Source organism: Pollicipes pollicipes, unplaced genomic scaffold (assembly GCF_011947565.3).
Source record: "Pollicipes pollicipes isolate AB1234 unplaced genomic scaffold, Ppol_2.1 Scaffold_4740;HRSCAF=5597_pilon_pilon_pilon, whole genome shotgun sequence".
NCBI classification, from domain to species: Eukaryota; Metazoa; Arthropoda; class Thecostraca; order Pollicipedomorpha; family Pollicipedidae; genus Pollicipes; species Pollicipes pollicipes.
The window spans coordinates 39967545-39991468 of NW_023596545.1; the positions used below are offsets into that span (position 1 = coordinate 39967545).

A 23924-nucleotide genomic window follows, 5' to 3' on the forward strand; every position below is an offset into this window, starting at 1 on the left:
TCTGGTGTGAGATAATGACACAGTATGGAGCCCCTTAGGCACACGTATTGTCTGCAATGTTTGACCCCATGTGCTGGCTAAGGTCATTTTAACAAGGACTACATGTTCCGTCGCTAACTTCTTATCTACACATCAATCTGCGAAGTGGGTATGAGCTGGAATTAAGCTTAGCGGGTATAACTGGCATTGTTTTACATATGACACGCGAGCAATCCTGCTATATATGCCTGAGGGGTCACAAGCATGACTGCAATAGAAATAGACCAGTTGTTTCAGACAGCGGGCTTTGCCACCCCAGTGGGATTATCCAGACCAGGTTATCTGTATGGAGTTTTTCATTGACTTTTGCGCCCACTTCAATGATACATTCAAAACATCTCCATATAGCCAAAGGCTGTGCTAACGTCTATGACATTCCACCCCGACCATATCTATCCGAACATATCAGGTAACGCCAGCCCTGGACACCAGTTGATAAAAATATTATCTCGCATGATCTGATGCATTTACACTGTTCCAACGGCATCGACGGTTTTCAGGAGCCTTCACTCGGCTCGTGCAGAAGATACTGGTCGTGCTTCCCGAAAGCCAGTGAGCCGTTGAGCGCCGGCCTCCCGTCAGTGGAGGCGCGCCATCTAGTAGCGGGATCCTTCAACCGTGCGTCGGTATCGTCTAGAATCTTGATGGACACCCTCGGCTGAGAAAGTACGACATCTGCGCATCGCGACCTGGTGACGGGGCTGGCGCTGAGTATCAGTTGGCGCTGTGATCGGCTGCTACACCAGCGCCACCTATGCTCTGGTCGGCCGCCGCACCAGCGCCACCTGTGCCCTGGTCGGCTCCCGCCCCAGCGCCACCTGTGGTTCTGGTCGGCTGCCGCACCAGCGCCACCTGTGCTTTGGTCGGCCGCCGCACCAGCGCCACCTGTGCCCTGGTCGGCTCCCGCCCCAGCGCCACCTGGTGTTCCGGTCGGCCGCCGCACCAGTGCCACCTGCTGCCAGCGCGGTGGTGGTGCCCAGCCGGCGGTTTTCTCAGCCCGGATTCGTCGTCTCCATGTCTTCCGTTGTGTGACGCGTTGGTGATCCTCTAGACAGCCGGTGTGTCGTACCGTTGCCTGTGTCACCGCGGCGGTCCGGTCCGGGCCAGCGCCACAGGGACGGCGAGGTCAGGTCAGCGGGCCCAGCCCCGGCGTCACAGGCCCCGAGCCCGCGCTCGCCGGGGTTAGGGCGGCTCGATCAGATGTGCCCTAGTGCGCTACAGCGGTAAGCGGACTCGCGTTGGACTAGTAGGCGCGCCTGTCCTGGGCGGAGGGACGGCACCAGGCGGTTCATGCGTGCGATGCGTGCGTGCGTGGCGTGCGTACATGCATGCATTACGTGCGTGTGTGCGCGCGCACATGCGTTGTATGCATGCATGCTGCGTGCGCTTGTGTGCGTGGATGTAAGTGACGAAAAATTGGTCCCGGGCGCCGCCTGATGTGAAGGCTGGCATGTCTCCTGACGCACCCCCCGGGGGGAGACGCAGGGGTGCGGCGTCGTATTGGTGACTGTGGCCCTCTCACATTCATCGCATCCCACTGACGACACTTGAGCATTGCCAACCTCAGAATCTGTCATTATCTGCACAAGGCACTGACTCACTTCAACCATCTCTACACACCACATGAATACTGACATGCGCTTTCTAGCGCTAGTCAAATTAATTCAATTTTACACAATGACTGAGACAACTTGTTTATCTGACCAGACTAAAAGATGGATGGGAAGTGGGAGACAGCTCAACGAGCAGATAATTTGGTGTGCACAGATGCTAAGGAAATGTCTATCGCTTAGAACCAATCCACAAGTAATGATATTTGTCTTACCACCACATTCTTTGCGAGGAGCTTCGTATAGCATGACCTGCAGGCTCACTATGTGTACGGACGTTTGCTGCACTCCAGACAGCACTCAGGACACCGTGATCATGTTTTAAATGCCACCGTGAATCAACATCCTTATTCAAAGTGCTAGAATGCAGCTTCAATCCTGAACTATGCCAAACGCGTTTTGATTGGCTTCAATATCCCCACTAATGTTTCTGTACAAAATTGCGTATGCACTCAAAGCCCGTCGTCAAGTTGACACTGCGTCGCGTAAGCCAACAGCAATAATATGTCGCGCGTTCTCTGTTGTCATGCACGTCGTGTGCATGCATGTCGCGTCCCCATGGGTTATCACAGGTGCTTTCGCGTGCACCTGAAGATCAGCTACGGTGCCGGGAGTTCATCGTCGACGATCGCCTGTTTCAGTATGCTATTTTTTTCTGCGGCGCCATGGTGAATCAGGAATGTGGCAGTTCGGGCCTAAACCCATCCACTGTACCAGAAGTGGCTTACGTATGCATGTGGTGACCATCAACTGAGAACAATATTTTGCGATGGCATTTTGCAGCACTCTCCTGACCGCAACTGGCACAGCACAGACCTGAAAGCACAGAGCACCGCACAGAGCACCGTAGAGAGCACCGCACAGAGCGCCACACAGAGCACCGCGCAGAGTCGTTTAGATGCACCAGCGTACAGTGTGGGTTTGTCAGACACAGCTGACTGTCGTACAGCTGTTTGCCTCGTGAGGCTATTCAGCTTCACGCAAAAGTCGTGCCGTGCCTTGACATAGTTACCAGTTGAACTAGTGGGACACTGGTATTCAACCATTAAGCCGTGATTTCCCCGACCATCACCCGGAGCCGATGCCTGTTATCCCCGATGGACACTGACGTCACATGGACGTAGAGCTCCGAGTACTGCATCTCGGACTAGGGCTGTGTCGATCCTGGAGCGAACCAAGCGACTGGCAGAGCGCTGTTACCGCGTGCTTGGCACCGCCCGGTCTGGCTGCACCCCGAAATTCCGTTACGGGATCGTGCAGGCAGGTAACAGACCGGTCGGTCGCGCCGTGCGGAACGAGATACACTTGCTGACGCGCGGCGCGTGTTGCGAAAGCGATGCGCGTGGGCTGTCGATGTATTCGTCTTGTAGGTCTGGGATGTGATGTTATGGACGTACGTGATGTACTCAGCTTTTTGAATAACACGTTAAGTCGTAAACGTACCCGATGTGTTACAGTGGCTGGGTAACCGAACTTGGCCCAGTAGATGGTTTTGCCGCAAATACATTTTCGTTGAGCACGGCTGCGTGTCCTGAAGCTGGCGATTTCTGCACAGCACTGAAATGCGCTGCGCCTATCTTCATTCACACGAGAATGTGCCATGCGCAGGTAAGTCTGATTTCTCTCCTCATAGAAACGATCTTTGTGAGCACCCGCCCGACAGGATAAATGCGACACAATTAATTTTTTTTAAAAATCTATTTCAACTTTTTTTGAACATTGATTTAGGAGGGAAGGTAACTTGATCCCCTTGCGATATCAATCACTCTGAGAGCTAGAGAAAGCCAGTAATATGATCTGCAGGCCGTCCATATGAAATCAGTGGCGCCGAGTTTTGAGGTCTTGAAGTCATGACCTTTGTGTTAAAACATGCAAAACAAGGTCAAACACTGGGGTCGGTACTCGAAGCGTTTGTTAGACTCGCTATTCCATCGCATTAACCTAGAGGCCTTTTCGAAGCGGAAGATCGCCGGTGTTCGTGCTAGGTCAGCGAACGTTTTTAAACTTCAGAAAGTCAAGGTAGGCCAAAATCATCGAGACTGTTTTGCTTTTAAAGTCCAAATCAGGGTCAATAACTACGCTAGGCGGAATGCGCAACTCAAAGCAAATGATTGATCGGATTCATTTAAGGTTTGCTGACCCTGATAAAGGTGAAACAAGACATCTGTTGACGCCCCCGCGAAAACAAACTCGAAATGACCACAAAACTACCGACCTCGTCAAACAATTTTTCCAGTAATAACACGATTTGCTTTTTGCCTTGATGTCACCTTCATACCAGACCCAAGGCAAATTAAATTGGTCGTAATCCTGAAATGAATTGTGCTCTCGCCCAAAAAACCATCTGAAATGTGTTTACTTCTTTGTAACAAAGCACGTTTTCGAGACTCTCAACTGTCGCGTCGGACTAGTATGATTCCGTAGGAATTACCATCGCTGACAGCCATGGCCTGAAATTTGACCTGTCACTGATCAGTGACCTGACGAGATAACCTAATTTTCATATTGGAAGATCGGCTATTCCATTGGCTAAAGCCGTACACATTCGCGTATAGTTACGCCTGACCGTTCGGACGTTAGGTTAGAAAGAAGCATTCGATGGTTAAATCTATTCCTAGCCTGCGCGCGCGTTAAAGGTGGGAATTTCCAAGCAATGCATGCAGTCATTCTGGAGTACCGAATAAGGTGAAGAAAGAACTACAATCTGAGTTCAAAAAGATAAAGATTTCGTAGGCTGTCGTGTGTATTTGCGAGGATCATTGTGCTTGTAGATAAGACAGCAGTAATAGCCTTATTCCTCTTATAAAAACCAGGAGAATGGAGAAATAGTGACGTTTTGTTAACACATATACCTCTCAATAAATCATTTCAGTTGCATCGATTAGTATTAAGGATCCTCGGCGGCACATTCCCCCGTAATGGGTTTGCGATCGGGTGAACTGAGGGTATATTCACAGCGGACCGGACGACAAGGACTTACGCCGTCGACGTCACTCAGGACATCATATATCATAGTTTCGGCGCCTTTTGTTGTTCGCAAACACCGAGACGGCAAGGAGCCTTCGTGACGTCACGCAGAGTCTGCCGGGCGCGCAGAATCTGTTCCCTGAAATTGATCAGCGAAACAGAAATGGCATAGTTTTAGAGAGCAGCACAGAGTACAGCTTGTACTCTGAAGCCGCACAGCTTCCACCAATGGCGAAACTGTATTGTAGACGTGCGCTGTAAAACACCCTCGCTTAGAGTGCGTGAAAGGGTATTTCCCTACCGAGCCGTGGCGGCGTGGAATCGCCCCCCGTTGCCACCCGTCAGAGCAAGTACTTAAATGAGTTCAAGGGCAAGGCAATGCCTTTCATCAGAGAACTTACCTAAATTGACCAACCGGCCATGACGCGCAGGTGCTGATTGTATTACGAGGCGCTCATGTTTTATAACATCGTCCGTGAATCGCTGGCGTTGCGTCTCATTTGCTCGTGCTGCGTGTTCTGTGTTGATCTAGGCAGTATGTACTGACGCGGCGTTAGAATAGCACTCGCAGGATTTCGCCAAGATCCGCAATAATAATAATAACAATGTAATCAGTAATTGTATATAGGAATGAAGTCAATATCCGTACCCAAGACCGACTATGAGTGATAAACAGGTGTTTATACATTACAGACAGCAGAACTGTATTGTTAAGAGCGCGCGCAATGCCTGCAAGCAAGAATCTTAGTGTTTTGCATGCGCAGTTATTGTCCCGACAGCTACGGACATATAAACAGAGAACTTGCTTCACTGCGCACACGTTCGGCGAAGATTGTATATGACGTTGCGTGGAAAAGAACATTATTGATGCACTGCAAAAAAAAAACTAGGTTTACTTACGGAAACGAGGCCCGGAAGGGGGCGTGGCTCATGTCCTACAGCGTGGAATACGGTTGCGTCGGATAGCACACGGCCTACGGCACATCTCCTCTTTGCATAAGAAAACACTAGAAGCTACTAAAGCAGTGCCAACTGATACGCTACAGCTCGAGCCGCCTGATGGGTCTCGGGATGCGCCCGACCGAGTGGACGAGGGAAGCGATGCGGTGACCTGCACGGGGATGCCGGCGTTGGTCAAACTGGACGACCTACCCGGGTACGCCGCGGGTGTGCTTGGTATCACATGGCTGGTGCCGGCGCTGCTCCGGTCTGTAGGTGCTGCGGTGGGGGCGAGGCTGCCAGCAATGCTGAGGCTGCGGCACCGGACTGCTGGGGATCAGCTGCTGTTGGCGTCTGTTTAGGGTGAGATGGTGAACTCCAGGACCTGCCTGACTAAATACGTCTTTTGGATCCGACCAGGTCTTGCCGTCCGGAGGGCGGGTGCGCATGGAGTCGACCGGCTGCAGAGGTATTAACAGTGCGGCTCCGTGCGGTCGGTTATACTGCGCCGTGCTGCGCTGCTTCTGCTTAACAAATCTTCTGGCAAGAGTCGCCATGTCTGGCGAATGTGGCGCCACCTGGGATATGGGCGTGGGAACTCTGGTGCGGAGATAATGACCCACAGGGAGCTGGGCGGGTGCGTAGCCAGTTACCTCCAGCGGAGTCGATCTGTATGCCAGTAACCTTCAGCGGAGTCGATCTATATTCCAGTTACCTTCAGCGGAGTCGATCTGTATGCCAGTTACCTTCAGCGGAGTCTATCTGTATGCCAGTAATCTCCAGCGGAGTCGATCTGCATGCCAGTAATCTCCAGCGGAGTCGATCCGTGTGACACCAGGGCCAACTGGAGATCTTGCTCAGCCACGATCCTCCTTGAATTTTGCATCGCTCGCTCGGCTACACCGTTGCCTCACGCATCAGCATGGATCTGACAGAGTGTGGCAGAATGCGTAGTCGTCCGCGAAGTCGTGAAACTCCACACGCGCGAACTGGGGCTCGCCGTCAGAGCGAACTTTTCCTGGGACTCTGCCACCCGATGAAGTGCGCCTTCAGGCGTGAAATAGACTTCCATGCTCGTGCTCTTGCTGAGTCGTTCGATTTCGATCCAGCGAAATAACCTACAGTCATGAGATAGGCTTGCGAGTTAAACTTGCACAGGCTTACGCCCAGTTTCAACCAGAGCCGTTCTGGTAGGCCCCTCAAAGTCATTGGCTCCGCATGCCAGACACGGCTGTGGGTCTGACAGAAAACCCAGCCCCTCCTCCTCAGATCGGCCGACAGATTCCAGCACCAGACCGACCGTTTTGCTTTCTCCTGCGCTAAGCTGAGGTTCCCGTGACTGTCATGCAGGCGTTCGAAGATGTCAGGCTGCATCGTGGACGGAGTGACGACCCGGCTTCCGAACAGTGACAGGCCATCCGTGATGTTCAGGTTCCCTCGACAGTGGTGGAACTGGCCATTTCTTCTTCGGGATCGTCAAGTCACCAGCACATGGTGTAGTAGGTGGCCCTAGGGAGCCATACCTTTCCCATTCCCTGGGTAAAACAGAATTGTAACAAGCTTGCCGAGATTCTCGTTCTGAGCCTGCAGCCTGCTACGGAAAATCTGTGAAGTCCTCTAGAGGCCTTTCATTGGTTTGAAGTCAGTATCAAATTTATCCTGAGCCAGGACATACCAGGGCGTCTTGTCGCTGTTTCGCAATCAGACTGTTGACAAATATCATCTGATTCCTCACCAATGCTATATTGCGGCCGAGCTACCTGATATCCTCCTCACTCATCCCCCAGCTTCGTCAGATAACTGTAGGTCTCATGTGATCCGTACTACTTTTGAAACTTAATCGGTTTTCTGAAACCTAAGAGGCCAGGCGCGTTATACTGGGCCACATTCTTCTGCAACGGACGGAAGTTACAGCGGAAGAGGTTCCGGTACCCGACATCGATCGGTGTCGACAACCCTCAGCGGTACGTCCTTGAGCATAGGCATCACAAGTACCGAACTATATTTATTTACGGAAGCGAAGCCCCAAAGGGGACGCGGGTCAAGGGCGTGGGTCATGTCGCACAGCGTCAAATGCGGCTGCGTCTAAAACGCTGTCACACGGCTTACGGCGCGTCATTAAAGTTTGTGTTTGCCGCGCCGTCCGGATCTAGTGCTGAGGAGAGGATGCTTACATCTGAAGCGCTCCATCCCGCCCAACTGCCAATTTAACCGTTAATGCGTTGTCAAAGTGCGTGCACATAAGCTGATTAGACAGTTTTGTTACACTCATTCCTCATAGAGTAACCAGAAGAAAGGAGAGATAGATGCATTGATATCTCGACCACGCGCCTTTACCGAAAAGAATATTAGTAGTGTACCAGACACCAGATTCTACTGGTATTCGTTTCAATAAGGGCTTATAATCGAAATATCAAGACATCTATCCCCTTCCGCGCACCTCACCGACCAGCCTGCAAGGCCGCGTCATCAGTGTCGGGTGCGCGCCGGCTGTTATCAGCCGGCTGGAGGTGTCGGCCGATAGGGAGGCTGACACGCGCGGTCTGATCCTCTGCCGGCCGTGTATCGGCCAGATAGTGCGCGCTCGGTCGCACGGCAGGCGTCCGTAACCGGACACGGTGGCGCGCGGGCTGCAGCGGACGGCAGACGGGGGAAGGTAGCCGCTGCGCAGACGCTGAAAACACGGTCAGTGGCGGGGTGCGGACGGAGGACGGGCGCCATGGTGGTGAGAGGTGGGGTTGTGGCCAGTCAAGTGCAGTATTAGTACTGTGGGCTACAAAGTGTCTGTGTGAAACGAAACGACAAATTTGACATCACTTCGTCTTCAGATGTACATATCGAGGAGGACAAGAGAGTACTAATAGCCTTATGCCTTGAAGATTAAGCAGAGGAATGGAAAGATAGATGCAATGCTAATACACGTCTTAATCAATCACGTCCTAATCATAGAGACGGATAATGCGTGTTTTATTTATGTAGATAGATAATACTTGCATTAACTAGAGGTCAAAGTATTAGTAGTATGTCTATTTCTCTTTTCTCCTGGTTATTCCCCTAGGAATAAGACTATCAGCTATGCCTTATCCATAAGCATTCTGTTCCTCGCAAATGCACTGAGCATTTCGAGTAAGTCAACACATTATGCTTAAGGGTAATGGCCTGCAAGTTTGGCGTCAAACTGCAAGCACTTCTGGTTTTAGGCGTCCATGAAAGTTGACCCAGTGTGCTTTTGCAAAGACCCATTGAGTAGCTTACCTGTACGGCATGTCATACGGCTCTCAAACAACAGACCGTGAGATTCGCGCTTCGCTGGGGGATTTAGGGGGGGGGGGCTAAGCACAGGACGGCAGTTGCGTTGATCTTACTCAGCGCCGGCCTGGGGGTTGTATAGCACATGAGGCAGCAGTCTCGTCTAATGGATCGGTCGACAGGGTCACCGGATCGTGGAGCCAGTCATGGGGGACCACCCAGTCAACCATGTGATGGTGCCGCTCTTTCTGCTGGAGGTGGTTGTCACAGGCTGTCTGGCCGTCATCTTCTACTATCTCAAGTGAGTGACAAGTCCGATAAACCCTTCAGTCGTGACGTTTGCGGCACAATCTCTCTTCTGCTTCAATTGGTTTGGTGGAGTATACACTACTTCGTCCAACAAGATTGTTACCATTCGCCTATCAGCTACCACCTTGCGGAAGCTGAGCTGTAGGCACTGAGACAATTTTGCAGACGTTCAGGAACTAGTGCAAATCTTCCAATCAAGTGGCTCCGAACATTCGTCTCGAGGTTTTACTGGGACCGGTCAATGCACTCATTTCGTTTTTAAGTCTCTTGTTTAATAGTGGTGAAGAACCAATGCCGCCCTCTTTGGGATTTCTGCTTATTTGTCCGGAAAAGTTCGGAGCCAACCTTAGAACGCCCTTGCTTTCTTCACATCATTTGAACGCACTTCGTCAAATTTTAGAGTACGTGGCATGCAAAGGGTCGGTTCCATGGTCGGTTTCGGGATAAATCGCCAGTGAAATTTAGTAATGACGCTAAAATAGTGAACGTCACGGGATTCCACGCGATGTTGTGCGATTACAGAGTTACTGCTGTTTCCGGTAAATGAATCGTCTGCATGCTGTGAATGCATGGATGTCGTTATTGCAACATACCAGGAATAGCATGCATGAGGCGATTCCGGGACTTCAAAACGAGGAGTTTTCACTCAGTGTAAGGATCTTCGATGCATTCGGTACGTCAACGCATCTAGATTGAAGATTCAGACAAAAAATAAAGGGCATCGAGATGGAAAAGTCTGCAGTTTCTGCCGACATTGGCGCAACCGATTGAATATGCGGTGACAAGCCGTGTCGAAGGGAAACGAATGAGGTCGCGGACGATCATGATGTTCGTCTTAGGCCACCACTATGGCGCTAAGAGTAAATGCTTATAGCTTTGTTTCTAGTAAATATTAGAAACTGATGTATGCCCACGTAAGGAAGGAAGAAAAATAGCAGGGATCCTTACAGGATAAAAGCAAGAGGGGATGTGATCTCCATCTTTCACTTCCTTACAGAAGGTAACATCTGAAAAGATAATTGAATGCCAGAAGCGAGTACAGGAACGGCAAAGAGCAGGAAGGGAACACGGACCATAGAAGGCAGAACACGGACCATAACCGCCAACAGCGGACCGTTGGTGGACGGTGGCCGCTTCAGCAGGCTCCACTCAAATAATGTGGCCTACTCCCCGTCGCTTGGAAAACTGGACGCGTCTTTAGCACATGTCTAGATACGCTTTACACGCACTGTTACTCTTATGCTGCGTATATCATTGTCACAACTTCTAAAGCTTACTGTTCATTTGGGCTTTCCATTTCTCAACCCTGGAATCAGCCACGGATCTGCTAGATACGTTCAGGATCGATCATTACGGGGGTAGTTTTATCATCACAAGACCTAAATAAAATTGGCACTATCAATCTCTTCGTTTATAGCTGATTTGCCCAAAGTTGGAATATACATGTAGACATAAACGGTATGATTGATATTTTTGCGATCCATAATCTTTGAATGCTACCGAGCTCCGTGCACAATTAACCTAGCTTCTTCCATGCCTTTAGGAGACTGCAGAGGGCTACCCGCATAGCGTATGGTGGAGGATGGAGACTTTGATGTATTGGCTACGTCTGACTTTTGGTCAAAGCGTGCATGTACAATACTTGACACACACCTTAGTGCCCAGTTGAATGCCCTCTGTCCGATATGACCTCCTGAAATCTCAACAACTGGGAGAGCTGGAGACACTAAATTCATAGGGTAGATACGTGACTTCACTTGTGTCCAAAGCTGAGGCTCCAAGGCAAGACCTTTGGATCGAATAAAGTCAAGCAAGGTCAGACTCCATATTGGTGTCCAAAATGCCTCCTTACCTCCCCATTCAACCGCCTGGAACCTACATACCTTTTCTAAGCAAAAGGTCACTTGCATCCAGTACCGGTTAGTGACCTAGTTTAACCTTTAAACGCCCATTGCGACTAAAAATATACAAGATTGGTGTGAATTTGGAATTTCAATGGGCGTCAGGGATTGCATTAGGTAGTATGTTCTTGAAACTAAATGCTGATCCAGGTCATTTTAGGTCAGTGACCATCTCTGACCTTTCAGAATTTCATGGAAAATGTCTGTTGCGGCCCCTGTTACCAAGAAATTCGAAATGAGCATTAGAAACTACCTCATAGAGCAGGGTCGTCAGTAAAAAGCGAGTTGGTTTTGACATTTGTATGACCTCCATAACTCACTCAAGGTCAATGGAATTTGTCTTTATCATAAATTCAATTTTATTGTTAACTAAGAAACTATTTTATGGATGCATGGTTTTGTCTGACACTCCGTTGACAACAGATCGAACGATTCCCTAGAAATGCCGTCGTTGAAAGTCAAGACCTGAATTTGACGCCATATAGGTCAGTGACCTAACAACATCCATTTATGTGTGTGTTAGTACAACATATCAGCGACCTTACCTTAGTGCATTTAACTCTATACCAAAAGATTCAATATTCAGTTGCTTAGAGCCATACAGAATTTGGCGCGCCTGTGCCGCGACTTTAAGAAAAAAAAGCTCTACTGTTGTAGAATATAATTAATCAAACACTCCTTACCAAAATGCGGCCGGAACCGATGATTCGCATCTGCCTTCACTGCAGTTTAGATTGGAGGTACCGATAGGATTCTAATTTTATGGAATTACAAACAACTGAAAAGTGCTTGATTTGCAGCCAGATGCGCCGGGTTAGTTATGTGCTTTCAAATGTGCTGCACGTTCACCTGCAATGGTTACGGATTCGATGTTTTCACGTCTTTCTGGAAACCGCTCAGTTTTCCAGAAATCACACCATGAACTAACCGTGTCGTTTTCAACAACGTGACTGCGGCTCGCCATCTGTTGCAGGTACCTGGACAACTTCAAGGAGAAGCGGTACCCGCTGCCGTGCGCTGACGTCCAGTGGATCTCCTATCCCTACTACAACGACACTGACCGCCACCCGTTGTACCTCAACGACTCGGGCCTCTACTCAGCCAGCTTCTTCATTCCAGTTGTCACGGTAAGACATAATGAGACGCATCAAACTTCTCATGGGAGGTCGCCAAATTCACTGTCTAACTTTTGCATGAGAATATTTGTAGGGCTCGAATGTGCGTAAACACGAAGCATGTTGTGAATCAGTCAGCACGCGAGTTGATTTCACTGCTCTAAGCGAAATTATCCTCTGACGAGGGTGAAACGTCTTGCATTAAAGACTTTGAAGGTCGATGACATTAGATTTCAAATCGTTCTTTGACTAATATTTCAATCTATCCCAGCAATGTGTATTACGCGCGTCATGCAAAGGACGTGGTCTGAATGTTTTTGCTTTCAGATTGTCATCGTTGAAATCATCCACTGGTTCTTCTACGATGGGGAAAAGAAGGCCATAACCACCAATTGTCCTAACTGGACGTTCCATTACTTTACCAGACGTCTCATCCGCATTACAGGTTAGCTCGGAAGGAATCTTGGCCGCGTTGATTTGTGCGTCTTTCAAGTGAGCGTATTAAGCTGGGATGTGTTGGCGATGGATTTCATTCTGATGTGATGATCTCGCCGGCGCCTGGGGTGCGGTATCTGCTAAACTATTCGTATGAGCATACTGTAATCTCGCACGACCATGCGGTCCTAGATCATAGCAAATTTCCACTTCTTACCAAGTTAGGTATCTAACATGCGACAAAAACCTTGCATTGCGAAACTGCGTTAGAAGTGGGTGATACCGTACAAAAATAAAAACAAAGAACGGGACGTTCACGCTGCTATCAGCACTTATCTTACGTTTTAAAAAAAAAAATATTGGGGCACATATGATGGAAACGATGGTTGTCATGTACACACCATGTAAAATTCCAGCAGATGTATTTCTTTGCTCCAGCATTATAACTACCCTAAATAACATTCCTAAATGGCCTTAAGTGGCGATTAGCACTTCTGCTGAGGTTTGTAGCCTGATTTTTTAAAGAACTTCTATGGGAAAGCCTAGATGATTTAATTTCTGGCCTTTTTGTATTGCAGCAGCTGTAACAGAAATAGACCGGACACATGTGTCGTAGGACTAAATTCAGTTAAGTCACATTTGGACCTTGCTTGATCTGGCCCTGACCTTGCCAACCTATTTCGACCCGAAAATGCATCAGAGATCTTGTATCCCAGTTTCAAGGAAGGTCGGACCCGTGCTCATCATACGGCGTATAAATTTGTCCGGAGCAGCCATCGATTGTTGAGACATCAGGCGGGATGTCGGATTCGTGCCCTCGGGTGGTCTCGGATAAAGCTCACCGATTACGGTGGAAAAGCTTTCTTCGCATTTTTCAAAGTTAGCATCCATGATGCGATGTAATCTAATGTTCACCAGATGGAAACTTCACCCGATATGCTGCCTTTCGTTCCGTAGCACATCTTCAAATGTGGGACATTCCTTTTGAAAGGCAGGCACGGAGATGCTGACACGCACAGAGAAAATGCTGGCACGCTCAAAAGCTATCTGTCCGTGATATGCTTGCAAAAGTGAGTTAACTATTCGGTGCGGGGTGGTCGATTTGTCGGAGTCCACACACATCCACACAACCCCTGCATGCTCGTCTCTGGCACGTGGACTACCGAACGTCGATTGGTTTGCTTTGCATTGTGGTCCGAGTAACAACATTTTTTTTACCATGCCAGCGGCGAAAGATGGACAACGGTGAAGTTCGCTAATCCTTCAAAAAATAATGTTAACGATCGTCATTTACTATATTTATTTGCCTCCGTTAAATCGATTACACTGTGTCAAATGGTTTGCATTGTAATACTAGCCACACGGAATGATCACTTTCACACGTGTTCATCATTTTCTTTTGAGGCAACCAGCATTTTAGTATTTCTAAAATGCAGAGACTTGATCGTATTCGCTCGATTACCACTCGCCTCCAAATGTTTTCCTTTTGAAACAAGCCTGAGCCGTGGTCACAGTACCTGCGTTCCCTTCGGTTGCTGCAGCCACACCAATCAACATCGAGGGTTTGTGTTCTCCATAAAATCTTATGATGTCATAGTTTGCTATGACGTTACGGATCAGGGCACACAAATGTGGTCATTGCAGTCACTCTAGAGCTAAAATAATGACCGCAAAGACGTTGAGGTGCGGTACGGTACGCTAAAATAAGTGCATGACAGCATTATTGAAGCATTTTGCTCACCAACATGTTTACATTCAATGAAAATAGTCTACACACGCACACCCACCCACACACCCACACCCACACCCACACACCCCCACACACCCACACCACATACACACGCACACACATATATATATATATATATATATATATATATATATATATATATGCATATATTGGTGTCTACTAGTGAATATATATATATATATATATATATATATATTTCACTGGCAGACACCATTCTCGACATTTATTCTCACCGCTCAAAATGCAAAACCCACGCACAGTGCCCATTGCTACGCACACGCCACGTTTGTATTTGTTGACAGCAGAAGTGTTTCTGGCAGAAATTCATTGAATGGTACACGGGCCGAGTGTGGTGTCATCCACCTACCACAGCGAGACCGCATCGACCGCAGGCACTGTCAACGGAGTCTGGCGTTAGACAGACAGCCATGGAATGTGTTTGCACAGATAACGGAGCGGTGACATGAAAAGAACCACTACATCAGGTACTTCTTGATCCGGATGTGCCCAATCTTTCCTATCAGATGGCCGTCTATGTCGAAAATCAAGTGCCGAACAAGGCTAAATGAGAGTGATGACTGTAGCTGAACGATGCGTCATTAGATATGGCATTTTGTGCGCTTTGTTCGGAGAATAGATAAGAGCTTGTAGCACATCGGACTACCAGGGCTGGAGATCGTTCTCGAGACATGGCAGTCCAGAATCTAGGCGTTTGCACTCAAGCTCATCTCAATTCACCGTTGCCACCGTTGGATCAATGGCCCAACATGTGTTTTCCGATTTCACCTAACCAAAGCCGCAATGAAATTCGAGGATAAGCGCTGGCATTGCGCGGCCCTTTTGAACAGCACTTATTGCCAACCTTGTTCCGCGCTGAAGGTACAGCAACACTTGCTTACATTGTTTATAGCAGTATTTTCTAACCCACCAGGTTTGGCATTATTTTGTGGCTCGGCCTGCTCATGCAGTAAAGCCTCAATGTTTCGGCATGTGCTCTAAACAAACTCACGCAGCGAACGGTAACGAATATAGACTAATACTAAGCTTTGAGTTTCGTCTAACTGGGATGGTCTGCTGTCATATGGTTTAAGCTGTTGTAACTTGTTTTTTTTGCGATTTCGTCACCCATCGGCCAACAAAAATGTTCAGTTTAGTCACCGATCATATCCGGAAAATTGGAATTTTCGGTCCCTGCATCTTTATTTTGTGCGTTTCAGTGCTGTTTCAACCTAGCCTTAAGTTATGATATAAGGCAAGAGCTTTTTTGGAATCAATCATTTGCTGGGATAAACACCTTCTGAATACTTTGCCACTTATTGTTGGTGAACACTTAACGGACGCTCAAAAGTTACAACAAATAAGTTAAGCAAGTGATTAAGTCGGGCTCATATAAGCCAGGTTTCAGCTACTTCCATCTAGTGAGGTATGATGCTTCCGAGACTTATACTGACGCAGCTTCGTACTACTCTCGAGTCACTAGTTCGCCAAATTGGACACCATGCAACGGAACAAGTTGTGTTTGGCTAAGTGTTTTTGTCGCAGATCTATCACAATCCGCAATTTGCACATTCCAAGGAGTTATACTAAAATCATGGCAAAGTTTGGCGCAAGTCATTATGTTATCTTACCACATTTATGGTCTTTAGTTGTCTCGAACGTATGTTCCTGGCGTTACCGGACATAACATAGGTTTTACTGTAATCCAAGGACAGCTGATCCCCACGCTTATGATAGCAGATAAGTGGAAGCTCCGTGTAGCCAGTGCTCTAAGACTTTTTGCGCAAAGCTACACTCTACAGGGTGCTGTCGCTGATATCGTCATTTTTTACGTGTTGTGTCATGACTTACTGATCTGGGTTCACCTATTTTTTTCCGGTTTGGTTTCATGGTAGTTGATTGCATGACCTGCATGACGTGACGTCATAGGTTGTTTTAACGTAGTGGTTGGTACCAGAAAAAAACTCGATGTTCTTAATTGGTCTTTTCATCCGTGTGTTAGCTTTTACGATACGCGGGGGGAGGTCTAAATCGACACCGCCCTGACAGTGACGGCGAGTTTGATTGGTGCGTAGTGGCGACTGGGTTCGATTCAATAAAGGCAGCCATCGATCTCACAGCGCTTCAATATCCCAACGCATTATCGCGGTCGGCAGGTACGCTCCTGTTCGGGATGCTGCTCACTATGGTGCTCACCTTCACACTCAAGTACGTTTTCGTCGTTCCGCGGCCGCACTTTCTGCAAGCCTGCCAACCGAATAGCAGCGCCATCTCTGCCATCTGCGGTGGCGACATCTACACGGAACGTCTCTCCACGGCGGCCACGTTCACGCCGTCGTCCGTCACGTGCCTGGCGGGCGCGCACGCCGTGGACGCCGCGCTGCGCAGCTTTCCCTCAGAGCACGCGGCACTGCCGGTCTTCTGCGGCGTATTCCTGGCGTGCTACCTGCACCAGATGGTGTCGTTCCGGCGCCTAGTGACGGTGCGGCCGGCTCTGGTGACGCTGGCGCTGCTCGGTGGCCTGCTGCCCGGAATCGGCAGCCTGCACTTGTTTCGCTGCCGCTGGTCTGACCTGCTCGCCGGATACCTGCTCGGAGCCGCTGTAGCCTTCTACTTGGTGAGGAGCAGTGAATCCGCTGTTGTAAAATGGTATGCATTAGTGTACGAGTTGTGGGGCCATCCTGGTGACTCATTTTGGACTCTGCGGCTGGGTGTCCACGGCACGCGGTAGGACTGAGTGTGTTTAAAGGCCTTAAGATTGCATGTTCTTTGGGAAAGACGCATGCATAAAGTTAGTAGATGATTGTTCGCAAGCTTGTGTACATATGGTATAAAGTTCACATGGCAAAGCTGCGTACACCAAAGCTCGTACGCATAGTTTCGAAAGCATACATTGTTCCAGTGCAAAAAAGACATGCAAAATATTTGTAATATCAAAAGCCCTTCGAGGCAAAAATTTGAATTGAACATGTCCGTGTGGCAAAAGTATGTACGCACTAGTTGATAAAAAGCTTTACATACGCCAATCAATGCTCCTTGCGCATAAAATTCATTCACGGGAAGGAAGTGCGCAAAAATCCGCAAAGTTCTGCCGGTAATTGTGATGATGTTTTTTCTTTGTCCGGTAGACAGAGATCACTCTGCGCCGGTTCGCGGTGGCAGAGCGTTCCCAGCCGCCGGCCACCCTGCTCAGCCTGTCGCAGCCGCTGAGCTCCGGCGTGGCCAGGAGCGGTATCAGCGACGACCCGGAGGAGAGGCTGTTCCAGTCGGCGGCGCTCGAAAGCGGAGGGCCGCTCGGTATTCCGCGCGCCCGGCAGCCAGCCAGGGTGAGGCCGCAGCCGGTCACGACCGCGCCGCCCGGCCAACCAGCGTACTGGAAGTAACCACCTCCCAGCTATCTCCTAGAGCGTCATAAATCTGGATTTTGGGCAGGAGAATGACAAATTTTAAGCGCGATTTCAGGCTCTTAGTTGTTTATCCCTTTCGCAATTTCGGTTTCCTCATAGAATAGATGCATGACGTCAACGTTGCCACAAATTCCTCTTCGTTATAAAAAGGACAGTTCTATACCAACCCATGATTCCTTCTTAATATGGAAAGAACATATTATGTTCTTTAGCGAAACAAAGTACCGAGACTATTCATTCCTTTTTTTCTGGCCAGAGCTCACAGAAAACTTCACCAGAAATCGGTCGTAAATTTGAGACTTCGTACGCTTCCATGGAGAGGTTTTTCCTGTTTCCACCTTCCAAAACCGAAGGGAAACGGGAGACCGAAATGACACCCAGATTTGTGGCTAAAATTGCCAAGAACTGGCGATAAGGACCGCACGAGGAATTCGTATGTAACTGATTTTAATTTTTTACGCCGCTTAAGACCAATTTCGAAACATTCACTTGGCTACTTTTGTTGCAGCACTCGTTAAAATAGCTGGGATCACTAGTTGGGGGGAAACCTTTCGTTTCTAGTTCATCGTAGGTGTCAAAAAACGGCATTGTTGCAGGCTTGAAATGGCTCAGTATGATGTACCAATTGTGCAGAAGACTGAAATTACACCAAGTCTATGATAGTTCTCCCCCCAGTCAATTGGTAATTAAAACTTAATGGCATTCGAGGCTGCCAAAAAATGTTGTTTTTTTAGTGCGAGCGATCCCTGCACAGCTCATCGAGATATTAGGCGGCACAAGTGGTTTATAAGACTGCGGTGTTGAGAATGAGTGAGAAATGTTTTAGTCCGGCTATTGCCAGTTTGTCAAAATTCAGTATTGTGGGTGGAAATGATAGCCTTTGCGGAGGATTTTGGGCCCCGGTTTTGGTTTCTTTTCGCAATTTCGGCCTTCCATTTATGGATATCTTAAACTTGTTGATTTCGGTCCCCGTCGGGGGTTACGCAAAGGCACTTTGTTCTCCATGACACGTTTTACTAAGGTGATTTCGACACATTGACCAACTCTGAACGCCACATCACGTGTAGCTGTCTGCAGGAAGCTTCGTGGAAGGATTGAAACTTGACTTCAGACAGATTCGGACAGCACTGGAAATCACAGATTGAATCCAGAAATGTTTAGGATAGACACAAGCTGGATGCAGCAGAGACAGAGCAAATTAACGTATATAAGTAACACCCCCTTCTAACTTGGTATATTATACATATATATATATATATATATATATATATATATATATATATATATATGTGTGTGTGTGTGTGTGTGTGTGTGTGTGTGTGTGTGTGTGTGTGTGTGTGTGTGTGTGTGTGTGTGTGTGTGTGTGTGTGTGTGTGTATGTGTGTGTGTGTTTGTGTGTGTGTGTGTGTGTGTGTGTGTGTGTGTGTGTGTGTGTGTGTATATATAAACTGACTATAGCAAAGGTTTGTTTTCCAAGAAAGAGAAAACCGCATTGTATGGTATTGTGTGTTACGTGCCGGCATATCCACTGGTATTGGTGTCTATCAGCACATCGAGGTGGTAAAACCGCTTGCTGATTAGGAAGCAAAGATTAAAGGATGGCAGGATGGGTTTGGATAGGATGTAAGGATGAGAGGCTAAATATAAGGGACGGGACGAGTTTGGGACAGAATTGTGCGGCCCGGGGCCGTAAATCGCCATCGTCAATCGTCAGCCATAAAAGGCGCTACCTCAACAGACCGGAATTTAATGATAAGTCTCAATGGATGAAATCAAATTAAGCATGAAAACTGATATATGGTAGAGTGTTGATTCTGCCTGAGTTTTATCATCGCTTTCCTGATCAAAATAAATCGAATGAAGTACTTATCTCATGTTTAGTATCAAAAACATTCTATAAATGCCTCAGCATTTTCGTGAATCTTGAGAATAGCTTACTAATCAATGTGATAAATCTTAAACTTGGGAAAAATTATGTGAAAAACCAACAATCAAAAACAAATTCGGTGTGTCATGTAACCTTGGTAGCAACGTAGACATGCCACCTACATTTGAGTTTGTGGCAACACACTTAACCGTAAAAATTATTACGCACGTCTGTAAGTGCGGTTGAGTGACGCCATAAAACCTTTATCATCACTATATTATTGTACCCCGCACCTGCGACTACCTGACAATCACCACAGGCGTCAATTCTCTCGATGAGGCCCGTTAGCCTCGATCCCGTCATCATTCGGGCGGTCTATTGGCTTTCATTCTCGGACCATGGAACTGTCCTATCGTAATCCCTCGGATAGATTGCCCAGCTTCAAATGACTTCGGTCCAGATTGATCGCGCTCTTTGGATTAAGCTGGCGATGAATTTATTTGGAGGTGTAGGAAATTGTTTTCAGGGTCTAGCCGACCGGATTGCAGCAACTGTCACTCGTCGCTCGCGAGCAGGGGCCGGGTGCAACAGTCCGTTCGCGGTCACAGTGTTAGCAGGGTTTGGATCGCCTTCCGGCATATAATTGATGTCATTTACGACACTAGGACGGCTGCTGCAGTTTGACGTCACTGGGCCGCGTGGTAGATTCCTAGCCCAGGTACACCCTGGTCGACTCCAGAGAAGCGGGCAACACGCTCCGCCGCGCGCGGCGAGCCGTTCTGCCGACGCGTAACCTGGCGCCGGTCGGGGTCAGGGCTCCAGGCGCGCTCCGGCTCCGCTCGGTCGGCCTGTCACCGTGGCTCCAGGCGCGTCCCGGCCCCGCTCCGTCAGTCTGTCGCCGTGGCTCCAGGCGCGCTCCGGCTCCGCTCGGTCGGCCTGTCACCGTGGCTCCAGGCGTGCTCTGGCCCCGCTCGGTCGGCCTGTCACCGTGGCTCCAGGCGCGCTCCGGCTCCGCTCGGTCGGCCTGTCACCGTGGCTCCAGGCGCGCTCTGGTCCCGCTCGGTCAGTCTGTCACCGTGGCTTCAGGCGTGCTCTGGCCCCTCTCGGTCAGTCTGTCGCCGTGGCTCCAGGCGCGCTCTGGTCCCGCTCGGTCAGTCTGTCACCGTGGCTCCAGGCGCACTCTGGCCCGCTCGGTTAGTCTGTCACCGTAGCTCCAGTCGCGCTCTGGTCCCGCTCGGTCAGTCTGTCGCCGTGGCTTCAGGCGTGCTCTGGCCCCGCTCGGTCAGTCTGTCACCGTGGCTCCAGGCGCGCTCCGGCCCCGCTCGGTCAGTCTGTCGCCGTGGCTTCAGGCGCGCTCCGGCCCCGCTCGGTCAGTCTGTCACCGTGGCTCCAGGCGCGCTCCGACCCCGCTCGGTCAGTCTGTCACCGTGGCTCCAGGCGCGCTCCGGCCCCGCTCGGTCAGTCTGTCACCGTGGCTCCAGACGCGCTCCGGCCCCGCTCGGTCAGTCTGTCACCGTGGCTCCAGGCGCGCTCCGACTCCGGTCAGTCAGTCTGTCGCTGTGCGGGGCCGGAGCCGAGGCTGGCGGCCGACGTCGGGCGCGACCCGAGGCAGGCCGCCTCACCGCTCAGCACCGACGGCCGCTTCCCGCACGCCACCGGCCTCGTCCCGACCGGAGGCGGGCGGCCGTCGCCGACCGCGGCTGGGCGGAGTTAGCGGTCACCTACCACTGGGCCAATGCCATTGGCGGCTACAGCGTTCCGATTGTAAAGACGGAACGGTTTGCTGCGCCAGTGAGCGCCGCTGATTTGACTCTGGTCTGGCGCCTCTGCCGGTCAGCACTGATTGATCGGTCCGGGCACACTGAACAACAATATTGGCTGTATCGGTGTTGTACCGCCGCTGTTGGGTCCATCTGAGCGAGGCCATTATCGTAATCCCGTGTGCTGCGCCACTTTGGCAGCCGTGCGATAACAGCCTAACGTGAGAAGCACCATAATGTATCCCTGTATCAGAATGGCATGCGTATACGGCGTAACGGTCTGCCAATCCATTTAAAGGGCATCACCGGCGTGTCGGCAAAACTCTCTCCCATCCCTACCTTGCTGACTCCGTTCTCCACCGTTAGCGCATCGTGGGCAGCTAGAGACAAGCTGACAGCGCACACCAGACGTATGCCCGTGGGCCTGATGATGAGCTCGGGAGCCTGAACGCCATTCGTTAAGCGCCAAACAGCGCTTGTTAACCCATGCTACCATGTTACACCTAACAGCCGCAGCCAGTGTAGCGTGAAAGAAGAAGACAAATTCGCTTTGCTTCTGTACTATACACGATTTTCTCTGACTGTCAGTAGATTGGAGAAAAGTGATGCCGCGCAAACTGTTCCCACAAATGCAAGCATTAAAAAACTACGCTTGTCTTGAGCAAGGCGGCGCCAGTATCTAAAACAAAAGCATTGATTGCCTCCCGTAGGTTGGGTTTTCTTAGGGTGGGGCCGTTTAGGTTGGAGTTTCTTTGACTGGGGTTTCTTGGTTTGGGTTTTTTAGGTTGGTATTTCTTAGAATAGGGCTTCTTTTCGCCTTCTATTTTGAGATTTGTTTTCCGCAGATGCTATTCAAATGAAGAATCCATACCACAGTGTATTGCGTTTTCAATACGTCGTATCATATAAAACCATTACCATTAATGAAAATAAAGAGATGGTTAAAGAATGTATCACAGATGGAAAGACGTGGCAATATACGCATTATAACTGATAGCGAATGGGAAGTGGTCGGACATCGTTTGTGGATAGGTGGCGAATTAAATACAGAAGATTCCAAACGCTGGGTCCTCCGGCCTAATCTGTCAGCGAGTCAATCGTGCTGGAGTCGTCTAGCATTACTCTGGCTGTCGGCCGGGTGCAGCTCGTCACACTCGTGATTATCAGCACCCTGGCTGTCCGCCGGGTGCAGCTCGTCACACTCGTGGTCCATCAGCACCGTGGCTGTCCGCCGGGTGCAGCTCGTCACGCTCGTGATCCATCAGCACCCTGGCTGTCCGCCGGGTGCAGCTCGTCACACTCGTGGTCCATCAGCACCGTGGCTGTCCCCTGGGTGCAGCTCATCACACTCGTGGTCGATCCCGCTGGCTGCAGCTTGTCACACTCGTGGTCTTGCTCGTCCCCAAAGTGCCCGATGTTTTAACCTCGGACTTATGGAAGGCTTCGCGTGCCAGCGACCAATTTCGACGGACTTGATCCGATGGCTTTCTCCGGTGAGCGAAATATGGCCACAAAGCTTTTTTCTGGCTGGTTTAGTCGATTCACGGTTTTAAAGCTATTCGAGTTTAAAGACGACGTTGGCTAAACACCTAGCTCTAGCACTACCGAGGCGCACTGCAATCAACATCTGATCGACAGTGGGCACAATAACTTGACTTCTGTTACTTTCAGGTTTTCGAAGCTGCAAACAAGACGTTCTTCCCGTAGTCTTCTGGCGGTTTTGTATTTCATTCCCACAACGGCCAGCAAGTTAAGCCGTGACGAGATTATCGAGGGAAGCAAATGCAGCCAAGCTGACCAGTTTAGTGGATCGCAGGACCACTTATGGTGTTTGGTGCCGTCGATTCGCAAAAAAACGGGCTCTTTAACGTTGGTTGCGTCATACTTGCACATTGATACATACTTTTTATTGATTTTTAGTGACATTGGTGGCATGTACCATGTACTGCGCGTCCCTGTCAAAGTGTTACGTAACGTCACGTTGAGCTGAAAGTCCAAAGTAACGTTTTCAAGGGTATCGCTTTCGAAAAGGCAATGGAGCAAGCTTTCCAGCTTTATGTGTTATTCGCTACAAGTGTTAACTCTTCTTTGAGATGAAACATGGTTGATTGTTCATTTGTGGCTATATTTGTTATTTGTGCTCGTTCCGCTCGTTGGTTTCCTAAATCTCCCGACAAATCTTGGGGAATGGTCAGATTCTACCGTGCGTTGTAATGCCAGTGCCAGAGTTCTTATACTAGTGTGGCGTTGCCTAGTCGCACTCTGGTAAAGCTACTGTATGAATGTGGATACCGTGTGTGCTTTGTGTTCCGTTGTCCATGCGTGCTGTGTGTCTCGTTGGAGCCCTGCTTCCCGTGGTTTCTTCACAACTTGTTTACCCAAATCAGCACTACTGATGAGCGCAACGGCTGAGCATGAGCACCGCCTTGGTCACGGCAATTTGCGTAGCGACGCGTGCGGTTGCTGCAGGGGACGTGATCGACGGCCATCTTTCACGATCGGATCGCCACATCATGTGTGTACCGATGTGGAGCGTACTCAGAGTACAGCCAGGTCTCGACAAACCGACCAGATGTGTC

General features: G+C 49.5%; 1 protein-coding gene across 1 annotated transcript; it reads left to right on the plus strand.

The window, feature by feature from the left end:
• The first annotated feature begins 8131 nt into the window (after positions 1–8131).
• LOC119099018 (phospholipid phosphatase-related protein type 5) lies at positions 8132–23590 on the plus strand. Its single transcript, XM_037222066.1, has 7 exons — positions 8132–8240; positions 8987–9105; positions 11988–12141; positions 12457–12574; positions 16468–16928; positions 17440–17637; positions 23017–23590. The coding sequence occupies exons 2-7, from the start codon at positions 9011–9013 to the stop codon at positions 23050–23052; spliced, it is 1062 nt and encodes a 353-aa protein (XP_037077961.1). The 5' UTR covers positions 8132–8240; positions 8987–9010; the 3' UTR covers positions 23053–23590.
• The last annotated feature ends 334 nt before the right edge of the window (positions 23591–23924 follow it).

Bases quoted from the DNA above. Each gene is read 5' to 3' on its own strand.
- LOC119099018 (XM_037222066.1), top strand. From the start codon at position 9,011: ATGGGGGACCACCCAGTCAACCATGTGATGGTGCCGCTCTTTCTGCTG. The intron at 9,106-11,987 runs GTGAGTGACAAG...CATCTGTTGCAG, and splicing joins GTCATCTTCTACTATCTCAA to GTACCTGGACAACTTCAAGG. The intron at 17,638-23,016 runs GTGAGGCCGCAG...TGTTACTTTCAG, and splicing joins GCGCCCGGCAGCCAGCCAGG to GTTTTCGAAGCTGCAAACAA.